The 17,204-nt window shown below is 54.6% G+C and overlaps 2 protein-coding genes across 2 annotated transcripts; both read left to right on the forward strand.

Annotated features, from left to right (window-relative positions):
* Positions 1-1,523: 1,523 nt before the first annotated feature.
* On the forward strand, positions 1,524-6,859 carry HER10_EVM0009658 (cyclin). The gene has a single exon (XM_035479138.1). The coding sequence runs from the start codon at positions 5,252-5,254 to the stop codon at positions 6,392-6,394; it is 1,143 nt and encodes a 380-aa protein (XP_035329889.1). The 5' UTR covers positions 1,524-5,251; the 3' UTR covers positions 6,395-6,859.
* A 5,968-nt stretch (positions 6,860-12,827) lies between these two features.
* HER10_EVM0005761 (heavy metal translocating P-type ATPase) lies at positions 12,828-17,204 on the forward strand. Its single transcript, XM_035475365.1, has one exon. It carries the CDS (start codon positions 13,490-13,492, stop codon positions 17,114-17,116), a length of 3,627 nt encoding a protein of 1,208 aa, XP_035329385.1. The 5' UTR covers positions 12,828-13,489; the 3' UTR covers positions 17,117-17,204.

Here is a 17,204-nt window from a genome sequence, read left to right on the forward strand (position 1 = left end):
GTCGGGAAGTGCGCGGCGCGGCATGCTAACACTCGATAGACGTGGTCGAAATCATGTCTCGTTCAGGTAAGGCGAGGCAAGGCCCGTCGATACGCTGTTTCAGAGGGGGAGCCGAAAATAAAGAATTGCGGAGATTACACATAGACGCCCAGTAGTTCGAGGTGGACGAGTTGAAGGGTCGTCAGTCCCCCAGACGGAAGCGAGTTCGAGTTCTCCGGAGGGCCTTGTTTCTTGGCCATGTTCGTGAATCGATTGGTAGAGAAGGCCAGAGAAAGCTGCCCATCTCTTGTTTCATCTGCGTACTCGAGGTAGAACGCGGCCACCAATGAACCGCGCGCATAGATTGTGTCACTTTCAGGTCTTTTGGGGTAGGTAAATGACAGTATCCGTAGACCCCGCTGCAGCAGTCCACGTTAGTGACAGCGGAAAGCAAGCTGACGTGCGTTGGAAGTACCTTGGCTCGCGTGCCCGAGTCTGTTCTGCTATGCTTTGCTGCAAGGTAGTATGCCACTACTCCCGTATGCGTATTCGTGGTTGATTCTTTTTTGGTGGTGAGCTGGCGGCTGAGGATTCGTTCATTTGATCCAGTCACATTTCATCTCTGGCTCCCACCGTCAGCGTCAGGCGTCAGGCAAGGGCTGCAACAAGAGGCAAGAGGCAAGGGAGGGCGACTCCAGATGAAGGCACGGATACGTATCCGTATCGTACTTGCTCCTTCCGCCTCATAGCAGCCAATGAGGATGTCCAAGCTACGTGAGGTGCAGGCGCCAGCTCACTTGACTGACAGATGGAGAAGCAGCGAATGGCTGGGGGTGGGTCCGCTTCTGTGCCTCCCTTTCCTTCTTCTCCCGGGTACGAGGTGCACTTTCCTCGATAAAAAGGTACTTGGAAGTGTGCCTCCCAAGTGAACAGGAATAGGTAAGCACTCAGGTACCTACCTGTCCATCCGTACGGAGTGCCTTCCTCCAGATACCTTAATCTTACTGGCGAGTCGCCGCTGGCCTTCGTACGTGCGCATGTTTTGCTGCAGTCTCTCGTCTGGGGCTCTGGGTGGACAAGAAAAGCTGCTGCTGCTGCTTGTTTTGGGAGACATGGGCCCTTGCTTGTGGGATCGTGTCTTGGTGTTTCTACAACCACTGGCTGAAATTGGATCGCTTCTGGCGTGCAGCGGTACTGGGTTGCGAGGTGAGAGGGGCCTTGAAGTCTTGAACCGAGCTGTACTGGCCAGTCAACGGGCTTCGTGAGACACTCCCAAATGAAGGTCGGCCTATTACACAATGGTTCGCGGCTCGGTTGTTGTCGTTCTTGTTCGTCGCCGCCGTCAAGGACCGGCGGATCCAATCCTGCATCGTGCTCCCGTCCGTAACCCGGCCCAGCGTTGCGCGTGTACTTCGTACCTTGATTTGGGCCGTGGTCTTGGTCATGGTCTTGATGAGTGGTCTCAATCTTACTTTTGGGTCCTGGGTGTTGGGATTTGGGCTTGCAAAAGTAAATATATCGATCTCATCCCTCATCTCGGCGCCTCTAGCAGCACTATATTTCATCCCTGTGTCCTCCTCCCTCTTGAGTCTTGAATCTTGAGTCTTGATCTGCTCGGACGTGATTCTCCTTTTTCTTTATTTCCAAATCAACTTGCATCATCACCGGCATTCGAGGGCTGTTGTATTGAATACGACAGTTTGTCATTAGTCCTCTCCGCATCCAATAGCACCACCGCCGGGCTTCACCACCATCCATCAACCAGCGAAAGCAGGGAGACGGAGCAGAGACAGCACCGACTCGGAGGTACTCCGGAAGCTACCGATCTACCAACGCAAAACGCGTCTCTTTCCCCCGATTTCATCTTCAACAACAGCCGGCCTGGTTAATACGAATCGGATCTCTTCAATACTTGTTTTTTCCTCTAGTTGCTGGGCTTCTTGTTTACCATTCTGTTTACTTTCCTCGGATTTCTTGTTTACTCTCAAATATTGAACCCCTCCGCTGCTGGTCATCGCGTCTCCGAGAGGTACATCCCCAATTTGCTCGTCGCTCCTTCCCCCTCGAGCCCCTCCAACGACTTTCCCATTCCAGTGGTTCTGTCGCCCCACAGCTGCCAGTAGCGCCTTCCAACTGTGCACCACCACGGAATACTTCGTACACACTCTCACACACAGACCAAGCGTCGTTCCTGCCCGCTCCCGCGCTCTCATCCCATCACATCGCCGCCAGCGCCTTTCCGTCTGCCGACTTGCCAAGGCTTTCCTCCAGATAATACCAATTTTGATCCCTTTGGTCACGGCCACCATCCGTCGTCTCCATCACCAAGAATTTTGGAACTGGAACTGGAACCGAATACTCCTTATTGGATCTATTGAATCTTGCTTGGATCGTCATTTTCCGTCTCGTCCCTGTCGTCGTCGTCGTCAGATATTTCGCCCACACGAGTCTGAATTAAAAGGCAGACACCAGCCTGCATTCTTTCAGCCATCAACCCAACCACCAGCCATCAAGCAATCAAATAATCAATCACCCACACTCTCTTCACCATCGACACTTTAACCCTCGTGTTCAATTCCGCCTTCGATTCTGCCCGAAAGCCTCGAACCCTTGGACAAGCACCTGCTGCATGCTGCATCATAGCGTGTGTGGTTCCCAATCAATCTCATCCACCCAATCCAGTCGACCCCAACTGCCCAACTTGGACGTCCCCTGCTTGCGGCTTTCCATTCGCAGAAAGACAACCTGCACCGCCTCGCACCCAACTGCCACCGGACACACTGCCGACACTTTGCACGGTCGAGAACTTTGAGGAGGCATCAAGTACCCGCTACCTCCTTCTCCGCGCAATTTTGACCCGTCGGCCCACGTACCCCATACTCTCCACCGCATCGCCCTGAGAAGTGGAAAGCGGATTCGACTTCGGAAAAGTGCATTGCCAAAGCCTCGCTCACTATACAACTTTGACCTTGCACACGGTTCACGTTGTGGCCAACCTTGGACGTTACCGAACCTTCTCTACGGGATACGTTATACGTTAGGGGACACTGCTTGACAACTGCCCTGTCGTCATTTCCATCTTCCCGGCACTCTGGTCCAGTAGAACAGTTCTCTGGACACATCGCTTGTTGCATCGAGAGACTCCATTTCTAGGACCATCCCGATTCCTAAACACCTTGACGTCGGTACCTTGCTGCCCTGTAACGGCAATATCGACTTAATTCATCTGTCAGCGACACTTTGCGCCGGACAAACCTTCGAGTCTGGTCTCTCGCTCCGAGTTGAAAGGAGTGTCAATCATTTCCCCGTCTTCGACCGCCGCTCTCACGTTTTCGGACTTCGGATCCCGGCCGAACAAAGCACACTGTTGCTGCTGACCAGCTGCTCTGCTCTGCTGCACACCCGACTGCATCGCAACCGCCCCGCGGCCCCGAGAACAATTAATCAACAATCGACATTCGTCTTACACCGTCCGCTGGCTCGGAAGCTCTGGACTCGACCGCCCTCGTCGTTGCCAATAATTTCGATCCTCAAACGGATCATCGCCGCCCTGCCGCTTCTACCGCCTTCAGGTAGAGCAAACTAATACCGATACCACACGGATACTCCATCCCACTCTCTCATCCCGCTCGCTGCCGAGTAGCCTTGGACTCACGACGCACGACCCAACCGTCAATCGTCGCTCGATTAATCAATCCGATCCAACTCAAATCGCCGACCGTTGGCTCAATCTGTCCTAGACAGTGCTTGACGCATCAAGCTCATTTCACGACGAGACGAGGAAATCACATCGCCGTCTTGACCCTTTCTCCTAAACTCAAACCCAAAAAACCACAGGCCGCAATAATCCCTGACTCGCCCCCGGGTCGATTTACTTGACGCCGTCACCTCCTCACCCGCAACTCTTCCAAGCGCTTGGCAAACTCGACTCGGCTCTCAGCGTCCGTTTGCAGAACCTTGAAAAGTTGTCCTATTCCTCCATTCGTCATAGGCCACCGGGCATTTTCCAGAAGTTTGGGTTTTGGTCTGTTCACTGCCATTGTCGTCGCCTTGAACAATCGCAAAAGTCATTAGCCTCCAGACTCCAACTTCTCTGTTTCCAGCATCCAGGAAATCCACTTGACCAGCGCCCTTTCGTCCTTCTTTGCCGACGTCGTTGGCGTCTACCATTCTACTACATTCACACATCGCCACCTGCCGGATACTCGCCGACATCGCCGAAATCGTTTTCTATTCCGCTATACCAGCACATTCACAATCATTGCAACAATACCCACAACACCGCAGCTAGACCAATCTCTCCGTTGATACCGACGAGATTTACTTGTTTCCGTGTCCCATCGACCGCAGCATCTTTGCACCGCCAAGGCCACTTGCGAGAACCTCGCAAGCAACAATATTACAATCTTTCGTCTGGGCAGACTCGGACCCTACGCGAACTCACTCTCCAAGAGGGTAGCGCCACAGTCCCATCTCTGATTTGAAGGTTAAATACAGCAGCACGAGAAGCAAACCCACCGACTTGCAGCCGCTCGCACCGAGTCTGCAACCCGCGAGAGTCTAGAGATCCAGACCCCTGCCGGCCAGTCCGCTTACCCCCCCTGCGACCTCGCTTCTTTTGGACAACTTTCTTGTCCAGTTCTGCTGGTGGTTTATCGACACACCTCTTTTCCATTCGGAGCATCGTCCACGCCTCCCTAACCACCCCCTGCCACCCAAACCCAAGCACGCCCCTCCCCCCTGTTGGCCTTCACACCCCTGCACCCCTGGGATCTACAGCATTCCAGCCCACCCCAAGCATCCAAGCCCCCCCAGCAGGCACTTCCGTCGGCGTCCTGCTGAGACTCCCCTAAAAAACTAACCCCCTACTACGCTAGCACTTGACTAGCGACCCCCTGACAACCTGCCCACTCAGCCTCGTGGACCGCACGTCACCCACTGACGACTGGCTGTTCCGCATCCCTCTCTACCAGGCTCATCCCCAGAGGCTGGCCCCAGCAATTGCGACGAGGCACTCGAACTTCGCCGCACACCACGCTCGTACCCTCCTTTTCGTCTGAATATATCAGCCCAGCCTGCCCTTCTACCATTCTCTCTACTCTCCTCTTATTTCGTCACTCTTCAACGAACTTCACCAACCAAACAACAAAAGGAACACTCCTTCTACACCAAGGAGCCCTTGACTGTTACTACGACTCCACTTGGAATCATCATCTCCATCTCCATCCCTCACTACCAACCACCTCACCCTCAACCACATTACACATACACAATGGAGTCAAGGTCACATCTCAGCTTGGCCGAGCTCAACGCCGCCGCCCTCGACCACTTTGTCTACCAACCCGTCAGCAAGTCCATGATCTCGTACTTGGCCGGTGCCGCCTACAATGTCATCTCATGCGACAGTGCTCTGATGCCTCCCGCCTCCGCAGAGGCCCAACGTCAACAGCAGCTTCCCCCGACGCCACCCAGGACACCGGAGCCCCGCGCCGTTCGCACCGAAGACGCCGATTTGCCTACCCTCGAGGCCTTCATCACACAACTCGTTGTTTCCTCCAACGTTCAGGTTCCTACTCTGATGTCTACCCTGGTCTACCTCACCAGACTCAAGTCCCGCCTTCAGCCCATGGCCCGCGGTCTTCGATGCACAACACACCGCATCTTCCTTGCCGCCCTCATCCTTACCGCCAAGTACCTCAACGACAGCTCGCCCAAGAACAAGCACTGGGCCACCTACAGCCACGTCAACAATGATTTCTCCAACTTTGGCTTCAGCAGAACGGAAGTCAACCTGATGGAGAAGCAGCTTCTCTTCCTCCTCGACTGGGAGCTCAGAATCACTGAGGAGGATCTCTACCGCGAGCTTGACCCCTTCCTGGCTCCCATCCGCGCCGAGATCGAGGCCAAGCATGCTCGCCGCATCGCACGCCGCCGCAAGCAAGAGGAGGAGATGCGCCGCAGACACGAGGAGATGATGTACAACACCTACCCCAGCCCCCCGTCATCGCGTGCGAGCTCCCGCTCCCGCCTGGAATCGCCCGACCACGCCCGCACTTACAGCGGATCCTCCATCACCCCTCCCGGTCTGTGCTACAGCAGCAGCTATGGCAGCTCCGTCAGCTCCTACGCTCCTTCAGTGGCATCGAGCCGGTCTCAATCGCGTGCCACCACGCCTCTTGACAACCCCGCCGACGAGCCGTACATGTATGTCCCCAACGGTAGCTTGTACGAGTCGCCAGTGGAGGTGCACATTGAGCAGCCTGCATCAACGCTTCCGAAGCGCAAGCCTCTTTTGCCCTACGAAATCAGCACCGAGGAGCTCCGCGACATGCAAGATGGCACAAAGGCCAAGAGAGCCCGCATGGGCCGCGGGATGTGGGGCCGCGTCTTCGGCGGCGCCGTGACTGTGCGGTAAACCTGCTGCGCAACACAATTTTCACCTTTGTCACAGCCTCCATTTTTACAACTTTTCTCACGTTTTGAGCCACCCCCCAAAAAAGCATGGTGTTGGATTGTGCTATAGAGACATCCGGGGGAACAGACTTGATTTCACCATCTTTTTTCCTTTTTCTTTTATCCGAAGGCGTTGGTAATGGACTGGTGGTACATGGACTACGAATCGAGGATAGAGCATCCTCGGGCATTTGCATATATGGAACGGTGTTGGGCGGACATTTATGAACATGATTTTTCTCTTCTTCTTTGGGTCATTTGACGTCCTCGCATGGTAGAGGGTCGTCGTGTGGGATTAGGATTGGGGGAACTGGCACGCCTCGGCTTAGACAGTCTGGCACATACTTTAGCCTAGCAGCAGTACGCGGGTCACTCATCGAAGTCGCGAATGCCGCACTTGATACCCCTACAAATGAAAGCAACGGGCCCTGGCCCGCTTCCAAACAATTATCTCGAGTTCCCGGCTCTTTGGTTATCGTGAACGGTGAAGTCGACTCCTGCTTGCAGCTCGGGCCAGAGTTTGAGAGAGTCCGGAATCACGGTCTACCTAGAACGATTGGTTGGCGCTAGTGAGAAAAATTTATTCTTGTATGGTACCGGTATGTCTTGATGAGAACCCCTCGTGACGGGTGAATGCAGCCAGCCAGCCAGCCAAACCGGCGGTGTGGGGGTGGGTGGTGGTGGTGAACCGTGAGCAGCCCAGAGGGAAGGAATTCGCATTCAGCGGACAATGCGAGACATTTGATCCCGTAAAGACAATTGTGGGGGGGATTACCTAGAGGCGATGCTACGCTGCCGGTCATTTCGCCGTGTTCTCATGTCTGCCCGCGGCGTACTCACGGGATCGCATGCAGTTGGGATTGCTCCGATACTTTTTTTTTTTGTTCCTGTTGGTGATGTAGTCTTTTACTCTGCGGTAGTGTAGAGTATTTCTTGTTTTTTGTTACTCTTCACGATGACGGGTCATCTCTGGAAGGGTAAAAATTCTTGATTTTGCATGACGTGCCATGACTTCTTGTAGAAGCTTATCTTTTACCCCATACTGGATTGTCAATACCTATAGGCTTTTCTAGGTTGACAGTTTGAGGGGACTCTAGTCATGAACATGCACCAGACGACGTCAGTACGCAGGACAGGCAGGGCAAATCAGCGTGCGCAGTATGGGGGCATGAATCGGACGAGAGTTTTTTTTCTTTTCTACTGCGTATGCTGCAACCTTGTATCGGTGTGAGTGTGTCTGCGTTGGTTCTTCCCCTTCCAAAGGATGCGGTCAGGACTCGGAGAATAGAAAAAACCTTGAACGCCCCCAAGGATCGAAAGAGTTGCAATCGTAACGGTCTTTTTCGTCACACCCGATTCTAAGGCACCTGCACGATTTCGGCATCTAATGGTACCCGGATATCCGTATTTGGGATTGAAGGAACCCGGGGGAGGGAATAAGTGAGACCCTATGGGATTTCCCGACGATGAATGCGGGTGTTGGGAGGCCGGGTACGGGGTTTTATTACGGGGGTGATGACTTCCAAGGTTGGCTGAACGGACGGAGACGGACTGGAGGGGGGACGTTTACGTGCGGTAGTGGCTTCGGAAGGAGATGTGTGCCGCAAGCCCGCAAGCCTCTGGATCTCTGTTCTTCACCGATTCAAGGAGGGAAAAGGGGAATGGATGGATGGGAAAAGAAGGATGAAAGACAGATTTGGAAGTTCGTTTGAATCGGGTTTGGATACGGGCCTGTTAGCTTGGTTCACTCCCCTTTTCCCCTTCCCCTTCCTAATCCCGTCCTTCCTTAGGTACCTTATCGGAGAATAGCGGTCGACGATGCCGGTGCCGGTGGTGGGATCGGAGGAGGAGGAGGAGGGGGAGGGGTCCAGGCCTTGGATATCGCGGGGTATGGTCGATTAGGTAGCCTTGAAATCCGCTCGATAATAGCGTACCGTATTTGACATGAACACTGACAACCCAGGCTCATGACAGATTCCAAACATCCGACAAGCCCACAATCTAGATCTAGGCTTTTCCTTTTGCTTCCTCCCCTCTCCCCATCTCTCCGCCCTCCGTCCCCTTTAGATTTGGCGCTACCGCTACGTTGTACTACGGTACTACGGTGCTGCCGCGAAAATAAGCGTCGGGCATCGTTCCGGGTCTTTGGGTCAGTTGAGGGTAGGTAGGTATGCTGGAAACCCTTCACGGAGGATCCCGAAAAAGGTGTCTGGGTCGGGAAACCAAAGTGGTGAAAGTGTGCCCGCTTTGATCCGGTTCGAGAGAAAGGAAGTCCAGGATCCGAAAAGTACGAGGGGTGTATGAGGCTTGACGAATTCGATCGAAATGCGGCTCACGATATTTGGACAAACCTCACCCGGTGTAGATACCCAGCCCACGAGCTGTCGTCGTATTTTGGGCATCTTTCTTTTCGCATCCATCCTGCTTACGTACATCTCCGAATCCGCCGTGTATCCAACGGTCTTGAGAATAGGTACCCTATATCGGCGTTTTTTTGGGGGGCGATGCACATAGAGGTGTCGTGACGCATAATGTGGTTACACGGGTACGGTACCTAGTGTGTCAATGACATCTGCGATAAAATTCGGCGGAATGGGCCAAAGTGAGGCGGATAAGTACGTAGTATCTACCAGAAATTCGCCGACAAGGTTTTTTCTCTCGATTCTTAGGGGTCCAAGAACATAGTGACGTCTGTAAAAGGTGCCATCTTGGACATTTGGTTGGGCGACAGCGAAAAGAAGAGAGTTTCAAACACACCTCCAAGTTGGCTGTTGGTTTGCCTTGGGTTGGTTGGGTTGGCGTGGGATGGAGGGGTCTTGCTTGCTCAACCACCTCCATTTTTTAGACACGTATGTTTGCCCTATCATGCAGTGAAATCCACGTCTCTCGTCCCTCTAGGTACTATTCGTCTGTGCCTCTAGACATTGTTATCACAAGCTTGGAGAGAAGGTGAGAAAAGAAAAACAAGGTCCAGGTCATTGCAGAATGCGCATCCTGGTGGATGATGGGGGGATTCAGGCTGCAATCGCAGTCAGGGAAAAATGTCGGTCAATGATCGGAATCTGGGATTGGAAGAGGAGGGGGAGGGGTGTGCGCCAGCGATGATCGTGCGCCGTTCAGATTTCCGCCGTGCTTTAGGATGTGCATGTGTGGCTGGGGTGGGGTGAAAAGGCAACGAAGAACGCATGTCAGGAAGCAGGATTCTTAGGCTCCGACCCCGCGAAGATGTTTCCCCTCCTCATCCAGAGTACTGTGCAGGTATTCATTCCTACTCCTTATTCGTATGAGTGGATGAGGGTTGTTTGCCAGGGGTCGTGATCGTGATCGTAAGAAAGGACCTAGGCGGCCCAGGCCTTCCTTGCCCCTGGCCTAGGCTACCTAGACATGCCTGGCCATGATACGGATACGTGGATGACAGTTGCAGGGTGTGCTCCGCTTCGTGTTCAGTGTTGGGCTCCAGTAAACTTGGGAAGACCGGAGCTTCAGCCCATGCCTGGCCGCTGGCCGGCGGTCGGGGTCGGCGTGGGTCTCTCAAGAGTCGAGGCCGGCTCGGAGGGGCTGGGGGAGTGTTCAACAATCGACACTAGATGAGTCACGAGGTCGGGGGGCGGCGGGCCAGGTTTTGCGGTCGGATGACTGGCAATATTGGATCAGTCTAACGGGCTCAGTCGACGGTTCCCACTGCAGTGCCCTCTGCCCGCCCAATCGGCTGGTTGTCAGCTGTCTCTTTGAGGTTTGAACAGTATTCACCAAGAAGCAAGTGTTCAGTGCGCCTGTCAGCTTTTGCCCAACGCCGGTGTGCGGCGGCGTGCGGCGGCGTGCCGTGAGCCTGTCGTGAGCCTGTCGCATACTGCGTACGCCTGGCCTAGGTGCGCGACAACCCGCCCCCGGATTCGTGGACACGGGCCGTGGCAAAGGGTCGCCTCACGCCAAGGTCAAATGACTTGCATCCCTGCCTCCCTGCTCGTCTGCTCCCCCATGAGCCATGGGCCATGCCCCGCGCGATCCCACTGGCACACTGCAGAACCATGGCCGCGTCGCGAGACCGAGGGCTCCGGCTGGGCGAACCGCGAAGTCACGGGGAAGCAAGTCTGCCTGCCGTCATCGACTGTGCCTGCACCTATCCGAACGAGTATCCATATGGATACCAAGGTTGATTCAATGTGGCCTGGGCCAACCGTTTGCTTTCCCCTCGTTATCTACCTTGCTGGTAGGTAGAGTTGTGTAGGTTTGTTAGTGATTCAATGTTTTTCTGAGTTGGTCCACATTGATGACTTGAAGGTGTTGGCAAACCTAACGGCCGTTGAGGAGTTGCAGCGCCGTGTCCTCAGCCCCAAGCTCTCACCCAGAAGCATGGGCTATTTGCCAAGACGCTCGCGAGCATTGTAGTTGCCGGTGGAGGTCTCGGCAAAAGGCAAATGGCGAAAAGACCAAAAAGCGTGTCAATCCTATTGTCCCTTTGGATATGCCAGGCCTTGGCTGAGTGGTGCTTGAAGTATCTGTATCCGTAGTCTTTGATGACGCTCATAGCGGAGCTCGCGGCTGACACGGCGATGCCAAGAAATGCCTTGAGCACCCAGTATCTGTATCGAGCCCAGCCCCACACGCATCGTGACTTTGAACTTCAATATTAGGTATGTCGATCGCCGCAAGCCCCACGCATCGTGACTTTGAACTTCAATATTAGGTATGTCGATCGCCGCATTATTGCCAATGGCAGGACCGCAATGCCAAGACCTGGAAGTTGGACATTTGATCTCTGAGGTGGCCGTAGACTTTGCAGCGTTATAAGCCCGCACTGCCCCACTGTCACAAAGATGCGCTGACATGGGGATTCAGCTGAGTTGTGTGCGCTTGTAATGGACGCGATGACGCTCCAAGCCCCTCTATAAGCCGGTAGAGGATTTAGCTCTGATGAATATGGATATGCTTGAGATTGCTTTCCGCATAGTGCACGCCAAAGGGGGTAAATGCAGTGTTGGTCGGTGTTCTCGCACTGGAAGCTTCTGACACAGCCTAAGCGGTTGGTCCGATGTCGACATAGCCTTGAGGCTCATCCCGCGTCTGTTCGCCGACCTCAAGAATGGGTACGGCAGCATGCTATCCGACGTTTTCTTGTCTCGACTTTCGCTGAATGATATTGCACGGCCGTAGAAATTGTTCCAGAATTCTTCGTTGGAGCACGTTGGAGCCCAGTGCAGTCTGCTCGGACGGTTGGCGGTGGCTGACTGGTCAGTTTTCGAAGGCGAAGCTTCGGCAGCATGGGGGCGCAGTGGTCATGGTGATTGGAGGAAGCGAGAGGCCGAGTTTGTCGCGACCGCTGGAATCCTTCTGCGGTATGATCAGCGAGCAAGAATAGAGGCACACATGTTTCCTGACAAGTGTATATTGAACGAAGTCGAAGAATCGGTTGGTGGAGGTTGCCCTCGTTTGTGTCATGGAAATAACCTAGAGCAACAGGATTGTGACTCCATCCACGTGTCAGCCGCAAGCTGCGTTACCCAGGCATCGTTCTGTCAGAGGCTCATGGTGGCGCCTTCTTGATTATTTGTTCCACCCAAGCACGCGAGTGAGCCAGCTCCCGCGGAGGTCACGGCAGTCTCTGGCAACGACTTATCTTGGAGTGCAGCTTGACAGATCGACAGGAACAGACATGGGTAGCTGAGAGGCGATCCGCTGAGGTGTTATGTCGAGGATGAGTGAGCAATAGCAAGTGCAGCTGCGCTTAGAAATCAGGGTCCGCGGGGATCTTGCTGCGGCTAGCGGCTAGCGCGATGCGGGGGAGACGCCACAGACGCTGTCCGATGAGGTTTGCCACTGGAAAAAAGAAGACGGAACATGGATAGATCTAGTAAAGATCGATTGACAGCGGGTGTGGTACAGCGGCACGAGATGGAGATGGATTGCCGCAGATCAGAAGAAGAAAAAGGTGTCACCCGTAGTGAATCGAAGGAAAGGTTAAACAGTGGTTTCTAGTGGCTAAGTCTCTAACGGTTCCACTGCTCCCCAATCTCTTACCATTGATAAAAAGGGCAGGCGAAGGACTACAAGTGTCCTTCGTGCCTTCCATTGCTTCTGAACGTTGAAATGGAAGGCTCCGGTATGTTCCAGTCTGTATATTCGGATACTCAATACCCAAACTGCAGGCACGCTGGGTTTTGGAGTATCCAGGTCGGGTGCCTGTGGTGCCTGCCCCTTGAGGCACTCAAATGAAACCTGGACGGACCCATTGTGAGCAAATTACGTCACGTGTGTGTCTTTGGTACCTGAACAGACAGTGCTAACACAGTCGCTGTCAGCCCAAGTGCAACAGTGCGATCACCGTGTTCCTGCAGAAAAAGTGGTGAGTCGCTGACTCTGATACCTGAGAATTCTGCACCGCACAAAACGCGCATCCCCAAAGAGGCAAAGGGCCACTCTGTTCAACATTTCAAAGCAGCACAATTGCCGCGTTGTAATCACAAAAAAAGTAGAGTCAAACACCGAATGATGAAGAAACCCAGGGGCCAAGGTCAAACAGTCGTAGAATCATCGTAAATACTTCATCTTTTCCTGGCAACTGCAGTCTTTTTCGGTCGTGCTGCATCAAAGGGACGTGGCATCGATCCCTCGCGTCGGCATTGATTTGGAGAAAAAATCTCGGACACCGAGCTTTGAAGCAAACTGAACATCGTCTGCCCAAGCTCATCTATCTGCTGTTCACTCGGCCTTTGATTCCACCAATTTTCCTTACTTCTACGCTTATTTCTTCTTCAACCCTTCGTATCTATGCATCTCCCTCACGCATATCTCGCATAAGAGAAAAGACAAGGACGGGTATCTTACTAAAACCACCTGTAGCTTTCTCCGAAAGCTGGCTTGAGCTACTGCAAAACTCACCCCTTGGTTTCAACTTTTGCGTCCAAGTCGCCCTTCCGTGAGCTCCCTCAACATTCCACTCAAGGCTGCCAACGCATCTACCATCCCTCCACACCGGCTCTATCATTCTGAATACAAAAAGGACGGCGACGACAACAACTAGCAGGAACACTGGCCACTGAGCCAACGGTCCGTGACGATGGACGACGGAAGGCATCCTCGCATCACCACCTCATTTCTGCTCGCCAATTTGCACTGCCCATCATGCGTCTCCTCCATCCAGCAGGCTCTCCGCGAGTCCTCCAGTCACGATGTCATCTGGGTCTCACCAAACATTGTCACCTCCGTCGTCACCATTGAACACAGACACACGCCAACCCCCGATATCACCATCCGGTGCATGGCCAAGTCACTTCAAGATGCCGGCTTCGAGATTTGCGGTGTCACGACCACGGCTGCCACCGAATTCGACATGGACACCATCACCTTCACCCAGCCTGATTCTGGTGTCATGGACATCAACGCTAGCGCTCACAACGCCGGCGCCCTCGATGGCCTGCTCTCCTTCGCCCCGAAGTGGTCTTCTGATTCACCCGAGGCCCAGCGGGAAGCCCACCTTCTCAACTGCAAGCAATGCCGTGATTCAGAGGATAGCGGTGCTTCAACCGCAGACCTACTAAACTCACACGTCAACAGTGTGCGGAGCTCGCTCTACAATGGTCTCGACAGTGTCACAGCAATGGCGTCAGGAGGCTCAAAATGGAGAGTCACACTCTCTGTCGGTGGTATGACCTGCGCATCCTGTGTCAATACTATCAGCGAGGAACTCAACAAGCAGGAGTGGATCGACAATGCCACTGTCAACCTGGTCACCAACAGTGCCACGGTTGATATCAGAGACAAGTCCAACGCGTCAAAGGTTGCGGAGGCCATTGAAGACATGGGCTACGATGCCAGTCTAGACAGCGTTACGGAATACGTAGAGTCTGGCGATGACTTCAGCGGAGACGAAAGCGACGAGAAGAAATGGCGAGCAACCGTGGCGATTGGCGGCATGACTTGCGCATCCTGCGCCAACACCATCACGGAACAGCTGAATAAGAAAGACTACATCTCCAACGTTGCAGTCAATTTGGTAGCTAACAACGCCACCATTGACTTTATCGTTGAAGGCAAGCAAGACGACATTGTTCAGTCCATTGAAGATATTGGCTATGATGCGACACTGGACAGCGTATCAAAGGTCAAGACTGAGAATAAGGGCGCGCAAGAGAGGACGGTCCAGATCTCAATCAAGGGCCTCTACTGTCAGCATTGCCCCAGCCGAGTAACACACTCTCTCACATCCTTCACGCACCGGCTCAAGGTCGTTTCCAAACCCACCCACGAGAAGCCACTCGTTACCATCAAGTACACGCCCAGCGCGCCTTCGTTCACCATTCGGCAAATCCTATCCGCCATCGATGCCGCCGACCCCGCCTTCAAGGCATCGATTTACCACCCACCTAGTCTTGAGGAGCGCTCAAAGCTCATTACACAAAAGCACCAGCAGCAGCTCCTTAGACGAGTCTACTTGACGTTGGTCATCGCCATCCCGACTTTCATCATTGGTATTGTCTACATGAGTCTGGTCCCCGACACGGACAAGGGCAAGCACTACCTCATGAAGCCATGGACTCTGGGTATCAACCGAGCCCAGATCGCCCTGTTCGTCCTCGCAACACCGGTGTACTTCTTTGGGGCCGACGTCTTTCACAACAGAGCCATCAAGGAGATTAGGAACTTGTGGCGCAAGGGCAGCAAGACACCCATCCTTCGTCGATTCTACAAGTTTGGAAGCATGAACATGCTCATGTCGCTTGGGACGACCATTGCCTACATCTCATCTATTGGTCAGATGATTGCTGCCGCCATCAACAGACCTGCAAAGGTTGACGACACGCAGTTTTACTTTGACTCGGTCGTCTTCCTGACCCTTTTCCTGCTCCTGGGCCGTCTGATCGAATCGTACAGCAAGTCGAAAACTGGCGACGCGGTCGAGATGCTGGGCAAGCTGCGACCTACCACGGCTATCCTCGTCACCAAGGACTCTATTGGTAAGACCACTGACACCGTCGTTGGCGTGGACATGCTCGAGTATGGAGACGTTGTGCGCGTGCCCCACGGTGCGTCGCCCGCCGCAGATGGAATTGTGGTGCAGGGCGAAGGCAGCTTCGACGAGTCTAGCTTGACAGGCGAGTCTCGCCTCATCAAGAAGGCACCTGGTGACGAGGTACACGCAGGTACGGTCAATAAGGATTCCGCTATCCAGGTACGCATCACAGGTGCAGCGGGCGCCTCCATGCTGGACCGGATCGTCTCCATCGTTCGAGAGGGCCAGACGAAGAGGGCCCCCATGGAGCGCGTCGCCGACGTGCTGACGGCCTACTTTGTCCCCATCATCACCCTGATTGCTGTCATCACATTCTTCACGTGGTTGATTCTCGGCTACGCTGGCGTTCTCCCTAGGGACTACCTCGATGCAGAGGGCGGATGGGCTGGCTTTGCGCTGCAGTTTGCCATTGCCGTCTTCGTCGTCGCCTGTCCCTGCGGTCTCGCTCTCGCAGCTCCCACGGCCATCTTTGTTGGCGGCGGTCTCGCAGCCAAGCACGGCATTCTCGCCAAGGGTGGAGGCGAGGCGTTTGAAAAGGCCAGCAACGTGGACGTGGTTGTGTTTGACAAGACGGGCACGCTCACAGTCGGCGGCGAGCCAAAGGTCACGGACGCCGGGCTCTACCTCGAGGGAAGCAACCTCGAGCGCGGCATGGTTTTGGCCACTCTGCGAGCGGTTGAGGAGAACAGTAGCCACCCCGTGGCAAAAGCCATCGTCTCCTACTGCACCTCGCAGACGGACGCCTGGGTCGACGTCGACAGCCTCCAGGAACTGCCAGGCAAGGGGATGAAGGCCACGAACCGCGGAGCGAAGCCCGACGAGGCGTTTGACATGATTGTCGGCAACGAGTCGCTGATGCGCGATCACGCGGTCCACTTTGACGAAGGCGTATCGTCTCAACTGCAGAAGTGGAAGAGCGAGGCTAAGTCGGTTGCCTTGGTCGCTACTAGACCTACTACTACTCCTTCTATCACAACATCAGACGACCACCCCTGGACTCTCGTCGCGGCGCTCTCCATCGCGGATCCCATCCGGCCCGAGGCGATCCGCATCATCAAGGCCCTCCACGAGCAAGGCACCCGCGTGTGGATGCTCTCGGGCGACAACATCGTGACCGCAAAGGCCGTCGCGGATCTGGTGGGCATCGATCCGGACAACGTGCTCGCCGAGGTCCTCCCCTGGGAAAAGGCGGACAAGATCACCTACCTGCAATCGGTTCTCAAGGCGCGGGCCGGGGGCGGCGACGAGCACACGGGGAAGCGCGCCATGGTGGCCATGGTGGGCGACGGCATCAACGACTCGCCGGCGCTGACCAAGGCGGACGTGGGCATCGCCATCGGCAGCGGCAGCGACGTGGCCATCTCGAGCGCGGATTTCGTGCTGGTGACGAGCGACCTCCGGGCCGTGGTGACGCTGCTTGCGCTCAGCCGAACCGTGTTCAGGAGGATCAAGGTCAACTTTGGGTGGGCTGTCATTTATAACCTGCTGGCGATCCCTATTGCCGCCGGGTGTCTGTACCCGATTGTCGTGAATGGCGGGCGGCAGCACGTGCGGCTGGATCCCGTGTGGGCCAGTCTCGCGATGGCGCTGTCTAGTATCAGCGTCGTGCTGAGTTCGTTGGCGTTGAGGAGTAAGGTGCCGTGGCTTGGGTTCCGGGCGAAGAAGATTGAGTAGGGGGGCATGGCGGTTGTGCCGTGTATTACCACTTTGTTTGTTTATTAGAGGATACCTATGTGCTGGATAGAGAAGAGCATCATTGATG

This window comes from Colletotrichum scovillei, assembly GCF_011075155.1.
Source record: "Colletotrichum scovillei strain TJNH1 chromosome Unknown Contig00009, whole genome shotgun sequence".
In the NCBI taxonomy this organism is placed as follows: domain Eukaryota; kingdom Fungi; phylum Ascomycota; class Sordariomycetes; order Glomerellales; family Glomerellaceae; genus Colletotrichum; species Colletotrichum scovillei.